We start from the raw sequence: 14,903 nt of genomic DNA on the forward strand, positions 1-14,903 counted from the left end.
CCGGGGTCTGCCCTGCCTTGGAGATTGGGCATTTCCTGGAGGTCTATCTGCCCCCCTCACCCCGCACCCAGAGTGCTGGGATGCTTATCTTATGACCCATCTGAAAGTCCCAAGTGAATTCGTCTTTTCAAAGGAGACTTTATGGTATGCACTTGTCATCCCAGCTACTTGGGAGACTGAGGCAGGAAGATTTGAGACCAACCTTAGCAACACAGCAAGTCCCCATCTCTGTTTCCTAGAGAGGAGGGCAGGGTGGAAGAGCCCAGAAGCGTGTTACCATGGACTCCCTGTGGCTTCTCCCAGGGCAGGAGCATTGCAGTCCCTGTTCATGGCCCCCTCTGTCAGCATGAAGAGGATTCCACTGGGGTCTCAAGCCCTTGGGGGCTTTCCCACCCCCATCCAGCCAGAGGCTGTCCCAAGACACCAGGAAACAAAGAGTTTCTGCAGTGAGCAGTATCTGCTCTCATTCAGTTTTATTGGTGGGTTTGTATCCTCCCGGAGCCCCGTACAACGGCTCAGGCCACCCTCTTGCTCACGCGCTCATAAGTCACACCGCCGACGGTGGAGATCTGAAAGAAGCAGCCAGAACAGAGGTAGTCAGTGCAGTGACAGAGGCCGTCCACCATGGGGCACAACTGAAGGAAGACCGGCCTCCAGCGCCACCCTGAGTAGATGGGGCAGGCACCACTTGGCTGCGTCTTAGGTGCCCAGTCTGTTGCAGGAATCACTGTGCAGGGTCAAGGTGGCGAACAGGTGTAAGGGGTGATGCACTGGGTGCTAATCTGTCACCTGTGTTCACTTCCTCTCACCGACCCAGGCAATTCCCCTGCAGGATTCCATTGATCCTCCTAGCAGCCTGGGAGGTCGCCCTGTTGCCCAGGGGAGGAAACTGCAGGCTCTGAGAGCTTGGGAGATGGTTTCTGTTCTTGGGCACAAGCTTGCCTCTGGCTCTCACGCCCTGTGCTCTCCCTGAGCACCTCAGGCTGAGGAGCTTTGCTTCTGGGAATCAGGACCCCCTGGCTGACATTTCATGTAAAAATGTACCAGAGCATTCACCAGATCCTCCAAGAGACCATTTTCACCCAACAAAAGAGGGATACTCACTTCCTTTTATACTTGTGTAACAGTATACATCTATTCAGTTATTTTTTAAAAAGTAAAAATGAAGGGAGAGAGAAGACCTATTGGCCTGGAAACCAGCCTAGTCTAGACACTGGGGGATGGGATTCGCCTCTGCCACTATTAGCTGTGTGGCCTTGGGAAAGTCACCTGCTGTCTCTGAGGCTGCCTGGTAAAGCTTCTTTATAAAACAGGAATAATGGAAGGCACTGGGCCTCTTAGGCACATTCGTCTTTATATTAATGCCCCCATCCCAATTCACAGTTAAGACCCCAGTTCCCAGTGTGAGGACATTTGAAGACCGGACCTTGAGGAGGTAACTGGGTTACAAGGGTGGGGCCTCCTGATGGGAATACTGGCTTTCTAAGAAGAGACCAGAGACAACCTCTCTGTCTGCACTTGAGGAAAACAGGAAGAGTGCCCACACCAGCCCCTAAGGGTGCCACCCCTTGATCCTAGACTCCCCAGCCTCCAAAATGGGGAAATTAAGCCACCTAAGCTAGGACAGGCAGTTCACTCCCTCCTTCCCCATCAGCCTCCAGAAGAGAGTGGTCGCAAAACAAGGGAAAGAGAGAGAGATCAGAAAGGGGTAGGTGTCCAGCCCTGCCTCCCTCATCAGTGCCCTTCTGGAGAGTTCTTCCTAGACCTACGCTGGACAATTTCTCTTCCCTTTAACCTCATTTCTTCCCCCTAGGGAAAACTCAGGGGACCAGGGAGAAGAGGTAGAGGGGAAGCCAGGGCCCCCCAGGCAGCACTTCTGGCCAGGACTAGGCTTGGAGAGTGTGGGATGGGGCCAGTCCACAAAGATAGGTGGGTCAGACCTGCCAGCATTAAAAAATTTTTTTTCTAAGTAATTGCCAGCATTTAATAGTGTGGAGAGACAAGTGCAAACTTCCAGCTTCTTTTGAAAAATCAGAAGGTGTGGCAGGAAGGGCCTGAAGACCCCTGTGGGAAGGGAGTGAAATCGCAGCTGCACCACCTCCTTCATTTACATTCTGGGAAGGGTCCTGGGAGCCAGCAGACGTGTGCCCCTCGCAAGTGGGGCGCTGGAGTCAGCTGTGCTCCCCTGGAATCCCAGCTTTCTCATCAAAGCTACATGCCTTCCTGCCGATCCCTTAGCTTCCCTGTGAAATGGTGATAAAAATCCCCCTCTGACAGAGGGTGTGTTCAGATCAAAGGAGAAATGTGCACCCTGCGCTAGGGAAGTTCCAGCTGCCCAGAGGCTGACCTTGAGGGGGGCGGTGACTGGGGGTCTGATGAATCAGTCCCCGAATCCAAGGGTCTGATACTCACCTCCACCAGCTTGTCACCCACCACCTCCGAGGTGTGGTGATAGTTGGGGAAGTCCACCACCAGCTTACTGCCCTCCATCTGCACGGTAGCCTGGAAGGGAAACACGGAACTTGAGCCACAAGAACCCTCCAAGCAGCTCAGCCCAGCCCTTCCAGGGAGGAAGAGCCCCCAGCAGCCCAGCGATCCTCTCTAGGAGTCTGCTTGGACACAGGCAGCCGCAGACTTCCAAAGACAGAGATGACCTTGAGCAAGTCCCTTAACCTCTCTGAGCCTCAGTTTACCCATCACTCAAATGGAGCAAGTGGCTACCTACTTCATAGGGTTGCTGGAAGGAATAAATGATAAAGGGGACTAGGTGGGGGGAGCTCAGTGGTAGAGCATTGACTTAGCCTGTTTAAGGCTCTAGGTTCAGTTCCTAGCACCAAAAAATATTATTAAATAATAATCCATGCAAAATACTTAGAACAGTGCCCGGTGCATGGTGTAGTTAAGTGTACAGAGTTAGTCATGGAGCAATATTATCCAAGGAATTTGATTACAGCATTGTAGTAATTAACAACCTAAATATCCAGCCTATTTTATCCACCAGTCAATACCTAAATACGTATCAATGGAGGAGTGGTTAAAGAAATTAGAGCTTTTCTGTACTCTAGGATAATGTGCTACTATAAAAAAGAATAAAAATAATCAATATGCTGACTCACAGAGGTTCTCTCCAAGGAGAGGTTAAGTTTTTTTAAAAACCTAAATGGGTCTGGGGCTAGAACTCAGTGATAGAGCCCCCTTGCTTAGCATGCACAAGGCCCTGGGCTCAACCCCCAGCAAGTTCAAAAAAATAAAAAAATAGGGCTGAGGTTGTGGCTCAGCGGTAGAGCACTCGCCTAGCATGTGCGAGGCCCGGGTTCGATCCTCAGCTCCACATAAAAATAAATAATTAAATAAAGATATTGTGTTCAACTACAACTAAAAAATAAACACTTTTTAAAAATTAAAAATAAAAAATAGAAGTGGCAGTACGTGAACATCACGGTGACTTACTCTCCACCTTGGCAGCCTGAGGAGCAGGGTACTATCATGCTCATGTAGAGGTCTAATGAGAGGAGCCAGAAGGGGTGGAAGGCCTAAGGGACCAGCCCTGGTAGGAAGGGGACAGCCAGCCACTTTCTCTTCTCTGCTACCCATGATTGATTACAGCTTCAAACCTGGGTGAGTGGGACTCTGGGGAAGCCCTGCTCTAGACTAGGGGGCAGCATAATAAGGGACCACAGAGGGTCCAGCAGGGATTTGTCAAGATGTCCAGAATTCTGTCTGAACGAACCTCCTGGCTGAATGCTTTAGTGACCTGGCAGTTCCGTGTCCCACCGGGGACTCGTGTGTGCCTGCAGAAGCAGTGCCCTCTGCAGATAGCTTAACCATTGGCACACAGCACGGTTCAGGCCGCTGTCCTGTGGCCACTTACTGGATGCAGAGTCTTAGGTCCATCATGTGGCTTCCCTGAGCCTCATTTCTTTGCCTCTAAAACAAGAATAAATTACTGACCTCCCAGCCCAGCTTTCACTGTGTGTCAGGCACCCCACAGATGCTTCTGTGCATCATGGAGCTGACTCTTCTCCATGGCTCTTTGGGTCAAGGACCACACCTGGTGCCATGTCCTAGATATCTGAGGCTCAGGGAAGTGAAAAGAGTTGCCCAAGACCCCACCCCACGGTCGCCCATGAGACATGCAGCTTCCAATCTTGCTGATGTGGACAACAGGACCTGGGCTCCATCTCTCTGCTACACAAAGCCCCCATGCCCTCTGGAGCCAGACCACCTAGGTGTCGAGGCCTACCCTTGCTGTGTGACCAGGGACAAGCTATTTAATCCCAGGACTCAGCTCCTGGGGAGAGCCACTGTAGCAACTTCATAGGATTAACAAAGCTAAGAGGTATAAACCATTCAACCAGCTTCTAGGTTATGTTATATTAAGTGCTCAGGAAATGTTAGCTAATTTTATGGTCACTATAGTGTCCATTATTGACAATGGACATTACACACCAGGAGTGTTAAATTCTCAGGTAATTGGAGCTCTTGATGCTGGTGTCCATACTGTAGAGAGACGTCTCAGTCCGAGGAATATGGAGGCCCCATCTGAGATGGAGAAAGCCAGAGAGTGGGGAAGCGGAAAGGGTGGCCAGGGGCCTCTCACCTTGAACTTCTTGCCGCCCATGGTCTGTATCTCACTTTCCTTGCCGATGGTGAATTTGTTGGTCATGATGTGGCCCCCAGAGTAGGACTGAGCCCAGGTGAAGTCCTGCCCGTTCTGCTGTATCTCCGTGATGGTCTTGAAGTTGCGAGCCTTCTCGATCACCTCGCTGGATTGACCTGGGTCGGGGACAAAGAGAGGGATCACCTGAGAACTGCTGTTTGGAGCCCTGTGGTTTGGGGCTAGAGCTTTTCCTCCCAGTGGCAGGCCAGCCTGCAGGTGAAGAGCACAGTGACAGAACATGCCTTCAAAGCCCTACTGTGCCATGAGCCATGTGGCTGAGACATGTGGCCACCTCTCTGAACCTACATGCTTTTATCCAGGCAATGAGGATCATCAGACTGACTTCAGGCTGGGGATGTCGCTCAGTGGTACCGGGCTTGCTTAGTGTGTGATCCCTAAAAAAATCCTTAAAAATTAAAAATAGGGCCTATCTCACAGGGCTGTGGCAAGCATTCAATGTCATTGTGTCTTTTAAAGCTCCTGACACCTATCTGTTCTTCATCAAAAATAGCTGGTCTTCTAACAGTAATTATAAACATAACAGAAAATTGCCAAGTTCACAAAGTTCTAGAATGAACGGGACCTTCAAGATTGTCTTCTAATTCTCTTTTTTCTGTTGTTTTGTTTTTACTGGGAATTGAACCCAGGGGCACTTTTACCACTGAGCAACATCCCCAGCGCTTTTCATTTTGTATTTTGAGACAGGGTCTCACTAAGTTGTTGAGTGTCACTGGAATGACAGGTGCGAGCCACGGAACCTGGCTTGTCCTTCTAGTTTACAGTTAAGAAAATGGAGACTTAGCCAGGTGCCGTGGCTCCTGTCTGTAACCCCAGCAGCTTGGGAGGCTGATGCAGGAGGATTGCAAGTTCAAAGCTAGTCTCAGCAACTTAGCAAGGTCCTAGGCAACTCAGTGAGACCCTGTCTCTAAACAAAATACAAAAAAAGGGCTGGGGATGTGGCTCAGAGGGTAAGCACCTGCTGGGTTCAATCCCTAGTACCAAAGGAAAAAAAAATGGAGACTTAGTCAGGTATGGTGGCGCACACCCATCATCCCAGCAACTCGAGAAGCTGGGGCAGGAGGATTGCAAGTTTGAGGCCAGCCTGGGTAACTTAGCAAGACCCTGTCTCAAAATATAAATAAAAAGGACTGGTGATGTGACTCGGTGGTAGAGCACCCCTGGGTTCAATGCCTGGTGCTGGGGGTGGGGAGGGGGTGGGGAGGAAGGGGCTTTCCAGGTGGCAGAACAGGGTCTAGGCCTGAGTGGGCTCACTTGCAGCTCTACCCCCTGCAGCAGCCTGTGGTAGTCTAAACTGAGTCACTGGTCTCTCGAACTTGCCAGGACTCTCCAGAGGGTTCTGCCTCCACAGGCCTCAGGGAACAAGGGCCCTGCAGGCAAGAGGTGACCACCAAGAGGTAGTGACAGGTCCCCCAAGCTGTTCACCAAGTCTGGGCTGGTACACTGCCTCAGACTTAGATGGTGCCCCGAAACTTCCAAGGGATTGTCCCTGGTTCCTCACATCAGATCGTAAGTCAAGCCAGAAAGTATGAAACCCTTGAATCTCTCTGCCCACCGCAGCACAGGTAGAGGCCTGTGTTTGTTGAATGACTGAGTGAAGGAGTGACTTATCCAACCTGGTATTCTACACTAATCTCCCTTTGTCATCTCTCCCCAGGCAGGACATGACAGGGTCCTGGAGGCTAAAGACCTCTTCCACTGACTTGGGCAAGTCATGCTGAGTGTCCCTATAGGTGACATTGACATTGGGATAGCTCTTGCACACAGCAGGTGTCCAACAATGTTTAAATGAATAAACACCAAGTTTCTCATTCACCAACAAAGCCTCCAAAAAATTACTAACTGTGTGACCTTGGATTATTTACTCAACTTCTCTGTCTCGAGTTTTCCATCCGTAGAAATACTAATATTCTATAGTATTTTAAAGTTAAAGGTTGTCTTATGGTTTCTATTATCCTCAGAGACAGCACAGAGTAGTTCTACAAATGTGTGAGTGAATGAGTAAGTGAATGGATGAAGTCCTGTCCCGCTCTACCCAGGATTCTGGTTCTGGGCCCAAGCTGGCCGCCTGGGGCCAGCCCCGGGGAAGGCGTACTCTGGAGGCCACTCACCCAGGCGCTTCATGAACTCGTCATAATTCTTCTCACTCTCCAACTCGAACTTGCCGCTGAAGGCCATGCTGCTGGAAAGGCTGGAGGCCAGACAGGAGGAGCAAGCAGAAGAAGAGTCGATGCTGGGCCACTCGGAGTCTCAGCTTATAAACGCTCCCAGCTGCTGGGGCTCAGCCCCCAAATCACCCCATATCTCCCTCCTGACCCTGAAGAGGAAGCACTTGCTGCTTTATGATGTGGGCAGGGCCCCGAGGGACAGGGCCCTGCGGTTATTCACCTTGGGGAAATGCCAGGCGTCAGACATTGCCCTTCCCTGCAAGGCCAGGGTCAGGACTGCTGGAGGGTCTGAGGAGCCTGCCCCCTCTCTGCCCGTCTCTCTCTCCATTCACCCGTGTCCTGCCCTTCTCATTCACTCCCTCCTCATCGAATGCGGTTCACTGAGCAACTACTGTGTGGGGGGCCAGCCCTGAGCAGGCACAGATGACTGAGACACACACTTCTCTAGTCTAGCCCAGGGACAAGGCACAGGCCTGCAGAGCAGGATGTAAGGTATCCTGGCCTGGGGCGCGGGGAAGGAGTCCCAGTGTCCATCTTTGGGGAGGAGGTGGCACTTGATTCAGGGCTTGACAGGCGAATGGGATTTGGATGCAGAGAGAAGCTGCTGGAAGGTTAGAGGAGGCTGAACAAGGGGAGGTGATATTCTAGAATGAGGGGACAGTGTGACAAAGGTGGGAAGGGCCACAAAGAAAGGAAACAAGAACTCTGCAGCAAAGAGCTCTGGAGGGGAACAGATAATAAGGATGCAGATGATGCAGCCAGAGGAGAGCAGCAGCCAGGGACTGGGGCAGAGAGGGAGGGGGAGTGCCAGGGTGCCCTGAGGACCTCTGGGTGCCAGGCGCTGGACCACGAGTTCCACGAATTTCACTGTGTTCAAGCTTCACCCGGGGAAGGCGCTCCGGACTCAGACCCTTGACTTCCAGTCCCTGTCCCGTCTTCCAGGTGGAGCCTCCAGATCCTCAGTGGTAACTGTGCCCTGCCTGGCTGTGGCATGTTCCCTGGATCAAACACAACAGACAGGCGAAGTACAGGGCACTCCGAGAAGATTCGTCACCTTCCTCCTTACCATCAATTAAGGAAACCTCGGCAAGTCTCTCTCCTTTTCCTGGATCTTCTCTCCATGAACCCCTTCATTTCTATCCAAAGTAAGCTCCCTGGGGATATAGCTCAGTTGGTAGAGTGCTTGCCTTGCATACACAAGGCCCTGGATTCAATCCCCAGTACCACACACAACAAAAATGTCACCCAAAGTACGTTCTATCAGACTTGGGGGTTCTACCAGACTTGGGGGTTCTACCAGACTTGGGGCTAAGTAGTTTCTGAATTTATTTGGGGAAAAAGAAAGGATTTTGCCACACATGGTGGTGACCGTGCCTTAAAAATAAATAAATAAATAGACAAATAAGTAAATAAATAAATAAATAAAAGGGCTGGGGATGTAGCTCTGTGGTGGGGCACACATGAGACCCCAGTTCTAAAAGGGAGTACTGCAGGATAAAATCATAATCTATGCAGCTTGTTTATTACGCATTGGGCACACTGTTGAGTGTTTAATGGTTTATGTGATTTAATCCTCAAGATGGCTCTGTGATGTAGGGACTCTTATTGTTCCATTTTGCAAGAAGCAGACAGAAATTCAGAGTAGCTGGGGTCGTGGGCAAGGAGTCGCAGGATGCTCCTGCTGGCCTCTCTAGCCGCCACTTCACTCCCTTTTCCATAGACCTCCTGCACGGGCACAGCTGTCCCCTCCTCAAGGGCCACATATCTAAGGTCATCATCAAGAACAGGATGGAGTGGGGCAGGGGGTATTGGATTGGCAGTGGGACGCCTGGCTTAACCACACCCCTCCCAGCCTCAGGAGACGCCATGTGCATCTGACCGCCATCCTCCATCCACCCACACCTCCTTCCTTCACTCTCTTCCTGGGGTACAGGTGATGGCTGTGAGGTTCAATCAGAACCTCCCAGGAGGGGTAAATGAACTCTAGCTGCATCCGTATTGCAGTGAGGTTTTATGGGGCAATTGAACCAAGAGAGCAACTGTTCCCCAATGGAGATAAGAAGGGCCCCAAGGTTGATCCCTCTGGGTGCCACAACTCCCACCCTGGACTCTGGCTCTGACCTCAAACAATCAACATTATCCTGTGAGTAATAACTAGAGTAGGGGGTGGGACACAAGTGCTTGGGTCCTTGGTCAGAAAAGGACCTTTGGGCACCTTCCTCCTCTCCCACCCCAGGACCTTATAGGTTTTATGTGGGCTAAGTGAATGGTCAGAGTTGTCAACTCCTTCATCAATTCCCTGTTTCTCTTTCCTTAACCAGGAATCTGAAATGCTCATTGGAGTTGATCCTTGAAAGTCAGGGCTTAGGGAACTTGGAGGGCAATTGATTCCATCATGATTCTCCTAGTGCCACTCTCCAAGGTGAGTCCAAGGTGAGGGCTAGGGGACACAGCTCAGTGGTAGAATGCTTGCCTAGCACACATGGGGCTCTGGTTTCAATTCCCAGTAGAAGAGAGAGAGAGAGAGAGAGAGAGAGAGAGAGAGAGAGAGAGAGAGAGAGCGCGAGCGCGAGCGCTGATGGGGAAGGAAATAGATCAAATTGTGTTATATTCATGTATTAATATGTAACTACAGGGGCTGGGGTTATGGCTCAGTAGTAGAGCGCTAACCTAGCATGCATGAGGCACTGGGTTTGATCCTTAGCACCTCATAAATATAAAAAAGAAAGACATTGTGTCCACCTAAAACTAAAAAATAAATATTAAAAAATATATAACTACAAATTCCACTATTTTGTATAATTATAATGCACTAATAATTTTTTTTTTAATGAATGTCTGGGCCAAGGAGCTCAGTGAACATATGCTTAGCATCTGAAAGATCCTGGGCTCAGTCCCCAGTACCCAAAATTAGAAAAATAAAAAATTTTTTTTAAAACATCAGGTGGGACACAGTGATGCATGGTTGTAATCTCAGAGGCTTAGGAGGCTGAGGCAGAAGGATTGCAAGTTCAAAGCCAGCCTCAGCAACTTATCAAGGCCTAAGTAACTCAGTGAGACCCTGTCTCTAAATAAAATTATTTTGAGGGAAAAAAAAAAGGTTTATTGCTTTGCTAGTGAGAGAGAAACACAGGGGACTTGTGTTCAAAGGCTGTGATTCTGCCCATCATCAGGAACAGGGGGCTTTTAAAGAGGTGATTCAAAGGCTATATTCCACATATTCTCTGTTGGAGGAGTAATTCACTTGTTAATTTGGGAGACAGTTATTTCTGAGATCATAAATAAAATAATTTTTAAAAAGGGCTGGGGATGTGGCTTAGAGATTAAGTACCCCTGGTACCAAAAAGAAAAAGAAAAAAATATATATATTAAAAGCTAAGAAATGCAGAGGTCCCTAATAAAGTAAACCTGGCTCTATTTTTACTCACAATAACTGCATAGAGACCCTGGGGCCTATCCTAGCTCTTCCTGCCACTCACTGGTGGCACAGCCTTGGGCAAGTGATTTGTCTTCCTTTATCTCAGTTTTCTCATCTGCATAATGGAGATAATAATACTGTCCACCTGAAAGGGATGTTATCAGTAATAAATAAGTTCACTTTTGTTTTGTTTCTGTGGGGTTTTGTTTGTTTCGAACTGGGGATTCAGCCCAGGAGTGCTGTACCACTGAGCTACATCCCCAGCCTGAGTCACTGGGATTACAGGCATGTGCCACCGCAGAAGGCTTAAATGAGTTCTTTCTTGTAAAGCACTTTTTACAGAGCCCAGCACGGGGCCTAACAGTGTTAGATCAACAAGGAGGCAGGGTGGCTGTGCAGCCCAGACAGGGCTATGTTGGATGGGCCAGCTTCACAGGGGTCTACATCTCCCTCATCTCCAAGTGTCAGGTGCCTCTGGGCTCAGTCCTCCTCCTTGACTTTGCTCTGAGTGCTCATTCCTGGATCCCATCCGGCCCAGAGCTTGAAATATCATCTAATGTCGGTGACTCCCAATCTTTTTTTTTTTTTACTTCATCTTAGACCCCTCCTCTAGACTTGGGATATCCAACTGCCTACGTCACAGCTCCATCCCTATCTCATATCACCTCAAACTTCATTCACATCCACGCCCCTGTCCTGCTGGCCTGGCACAGGCTGCCCCTCCTGTGGGCTTCTCCCTCCCAGTTGATGGGGGAAATAATAGGAACCGACATCTAACATGCATTAGCTCTAAGTGGAATCCTGTTCTAAGTGCTTTACCTGCATCATCACACTATGCAGATGAAGAAACGGTCTTAGGAATACCACACCCAGCAGGCACAGGAGTGCATGCCTGTGATTCCAGAAACTCTGGAGGCTGAGGCATGAGGATGGTAAGTTCCATATAAGCCTCTACAACCTGGCGAGGCCCAAAGGACTTAGCAAAACCCTGTATCAAAATAAAACAAAAAGGGCTAGGGATGTGGCTTAGTGGTTAATTACCCCTGGGTTCAATCCCTTGTATCAGAAAAAAAAAAAAAAAATGTCTAGTTGGAACATGAAGGAGAGAGTCTGGCTCCATGTTTATACTCATGTCTGTAACTAAATGCAACAATTTCATTAATATGTGGCCTCTAGGTTGATGAGGCCTCTGGAGACTGTTTGCTCCTTTCGTACTTACCAAAGGAGCCCATACTGCTGGGCACTGTAGTAAGCATTCGTTTGGCATCTCATTTAGTCCACACAAAAGCTTCTGAAGGCAGCCAGGCGTGGTGGCACATGCTTGTAGTCCCAGCAGCTCGGGAGCCTGAGGCAGGAAGATCACGAGTTCAAAGCCAGCCTCAGCAACTTAGGATCTGAGCAACCTAGGGAGATTCTGTCTCAAAATAAAAAATAAAAGTCGGGATGGTGCACACCTGGAATCCCAGCAGCTTGGGAGGCTGAGGCAGGAAGATCACAAGTTCAAAGCCAGCCTCAGCAGCTCATGAGACCCTGTCTCTAAATAAAATACAAAATAGGGCTGGGTTATGTGGCTCAGAGTTGAGTGCCCCTGAGTTCAACCCCTGTTACCCAAAATAAATAAATAAAGTAAAATAAAATAAAAAGGGCTGGGGATGTGACTTAGTGGTTAAATGCCCCTGGGTTCAATCCCCCATACTAAACAAAGAAAATAAAAACTTCTGAGGGAGTGATAATAATTCCAACTTAAAAAAAAAAAAAAAAAAAAAGTCTGGACTCAGAAAAGTTACTTGACTGACCCAAGGTCACACAACTAGTCCTTGATGAAGCTGGGAGGGGATTCCACTCTTTCTGATCTGAAGTGGTACTTGCTGCCACTTGGAAGCCTGCTGGTTTTCTGATAAAAATCAGAATGCCGGTCTTCAATGTACAAGGAGATCTGTAAGTGGTATATTCATCAAGTAATTCATTCAATATACATTCACCGAGCACCAGGCTGAGTGTCAGGAGTAGAGACGCAGAGGAGAAAGCCATCCATGCCCCCACTGAAGGCAGTGCCCAGCCTCCCCTTCCCCAGCTCATCCCTGCTCTTACCTTCAATTCCTTTCCTCTCCTGCCAACGGGGTGCAACGCTTCCTCTCCAAGGACCATCAGTATCCTTGGGCCATGCCGGCTTCCCACCCCCATCCTTAGACAAAAAAGCATTTATCCACCTACCTCCCATCTCCAGGGCAGCTAACGGTAGCCAGAAGAGATGGCCCCACAGGTCCTGTTTCCTCCCGTGCAGGGCTTTGGAATAGCTCAGTGGTCTTCCCTCACTGGGTGAGTCCAACCCCCCAAGCCTATCAACTGGTTTGAAATAAACCTTAGCTTCTTACCAAGCTCCTGTATCCCCCTCACCACCCCAGGGCCCACCCATCCCCAGACATGATTTTTCTTTCAGTGCTAGGGACTGGCTGTTGCTTCCAATAGCTTCATCATAATCCACTGGAGGGATATATCACATAAAAAGGAAACACCACCACATGGGAAAAATATTATTCAGGAACATGTATTCACGGCAATAGTATTATTTGAGGCAAGTAGGGCAGGGTCATAAACTAGTGGAGGATCGTGACCTCTGAGTGATGACCCCAGTGGGCAAGTCCTATAGCCACTGGGATTTCACTGGGAAGTCTTTGCTAGACAGGGAAAATCTTAGTTTTGTACTTTATCTGTGTCTCTATCTGTTCCACTCCCTGCTTCTGAGCAAATGGAATTTTTGACTGCTGTAGACAAAGCCCTTGGGGTTAGCAGAAACCCACTTGAACTCACCTAGGCCAAAATGGGAGATGGATTAGGTTGGACCACGTGTAATTGCTGATCATTGACCTTTCTGACTTATAAAAACAATTTTATATGGTTCAACCTAATATGCTAAGGATAAAGGAACATCTCAGAAAATCCCAGAGTAGAAGTGGAGGAGGGAGGTTCCCAAGTTGGAGGCTTACTTCAGCAACTTAGTGAGGACCTGTGCAACTTAGGAAGACTCTGTCTCAAAATTTAAAAAAATAAATAAATAAAAGGGGCTGAGAATATAGCTCAGTGGCAAAATCACCCCTGGATTCAATCCCCAGGGTCAAAAAATTAAAGAAAAGCCAAGTATAGAAAATAGAGTCTGGGTTCATGAGGAACGAGAACCGGGAACCTCTGTCAGAGCTCAGGACCTCTGTCATATTCTCTCTCTCTCTCTCTCTCTCTCTCTCTCTCTCTCTCTCTCTCTCTCTCCTTCCTTCTCTATTTCTTTCTCTGCTGCATGCAACATGGCTTCCTTGCAGGAAGGAAAGCCTCCGATTGGTCCATCCAGAGTCACGTGTTCTGTGCTCCCAGGGGCTGTGGGCAGGAAGGCTGAGCTCTTGGCTACAGACTCTTAATTGCAAACAGTGGGAAATGATTTGAGCCGAAAAGAAATTTATTGAATCGGGATCAGTTAGATCACAGAATTTTCAGGCTTGAAAACTAAGCAGGGACAGGAGAGGACAAACAGCTAGAACCACAGTCACATGGCATAAAGGTTTTGTGGGGATCCAGCTGCCTGTACTAACAAAACCTGGACTGGACAGTTTGTACCTTATTAACAGTAGCACTATAAGCTGGCAGTACAGCCATCATTCCCCAGGCACAGCGGTGGCCACCGCAGCCACCAGAAGATTCTCTGGGCCCTGATTATTTACATCATGAGCTACAGAGACTGAGCCCAAGTGAAAAGCAGGCACCCTCAATGCCAGGGGTGATGGCACATGAGAATCTGCCTTTTCAGCTTGGGAAGCGGACCCTGCCTTCCATCAGTGTCCATGTAGTGGGAAGTTCTTTAAATATCAGAGAGTGTCTGTAATCTCAGTGACAAAGGAGACGGAGGAGGAAGGATTTCAAGTTTGAGATCAGCCTCAGCAACTTGGTGGGACCCTGTCTCAAAAGAAAATAAAAAGGGCTGGGGAGGTAGCTCGGTGCTAGAACACTTCCCCAGCATGTGTGAGACCCTGGGTTCCATCTCCAGGGCAGCAAACAAACAAACAACAACAAAAATAGCACACAGCAAGCAGACAGCAAGAAGAGACCAACTCCCTGGAGCACAGCCATCTGGTCAACCACTTTCCACAGTCCTCCCTCCTAACAAGCTGCACTCAAGATTCAAAGCCCCAGCTTGGCTACCTGCTGCCTGCATCACTTGTGCAAAACAATTAACCTCTGTGCCTAGCACATTGAAGCTCATAATTAAACCCACCTTAACGACTAGATAACGCAATACATGAAGGCACTTAGCAAAAGGCTGGCACCTAGCAAACACAGAGGCTCCCCAACTTGCATTGGAGTGACATCCCAATACAGCCATCATGAATTGAAGCATTTAATACATCCAAGCTGCTGAATGAACATCCTAGCTTAGTCACACAGCACACCAGAGAGCACCACTGTCTCCCCTCACAATCACATAGCTGACCGGAAGCTGCATCACAAAAGAGTCTTTGTACTGCATATCACTGACCAAATAGAAAATCAAAATTCAAAGCATGGTTTCCACTCAATGTTTATCATTTTGTAAGATCAATTGTCAAGTTCAAAAAGCATAAGTCGGACCTGTGTATGTCTCTCTGTACTTAAT

The 14,903-nt window shown here is 48.8% G+C and overlaps 1 protein-coding gene across 1 annotated transcript; it reads right to left on the bottom strand.

Annotated features, from left to right (window-relative positions):
• Positions 1-515: 515 nt before the first annotated feature.
• On the bottom strand, positions 516-6,856 carry Fabp6 (fatty acid binding protein 6). The gene is made up of 4 exons (XM_076855713.1): positions 6,790-6,856; positions 4,601-4,776; positions 2,413-2,502; positions 516-569 (listed from the first exon to the last, which is right to left on the bottom strand). Exons 1-4 carry the CDS (start codon positions 6,854-6,856, stop codon positions 516-518), a joined length of 387 nt encoding a protein of 128 aa, XP_076711828.1.
• Between the last annotated feature and the right edge of the window lie 8,047 nt (positions 6,857-14,903).

The sequence above is a fragment of the Callospermophilus lateralis genome, chromosome 5 (assembly GCF_048772815.1).
Source record: "Callospermophilus lateralis isolate mCalLat2 chromosome 5, mCalLat2.hap1, whole genome shotgun sequence".
Taxonomy (NCBI): Eukaryota; Metazoa; Chordata; class Mammalia; order Rodentia; family Sciuridae; genus Callospermophilus; species Callospermophilus lateralis.

Coding starts and splice junctions, on each gene's coding strand:
- Fabp6 (XM_076855713.1), bottom strand. CDS start 6,856: ATGGCCTTCAGCGGCAAGTTCGAGTTGGAGAGTGAGAAGAATTATGAC. Junction 2,503..4,600: donor TGGGCGGCAAGAAGTTCAAG/GTGAGAGGCCCC, acceptor TTTCCCTTCCAG/GCTACCGTGCAGATGGAGGG. Junction 570..2,412: donor TGGGTGACAAGCTGGTGGAG/GTGAGTATCAGA, acceptor TGCTTCTTTCAG/ATCTCCACCGTCGGCGGTGT.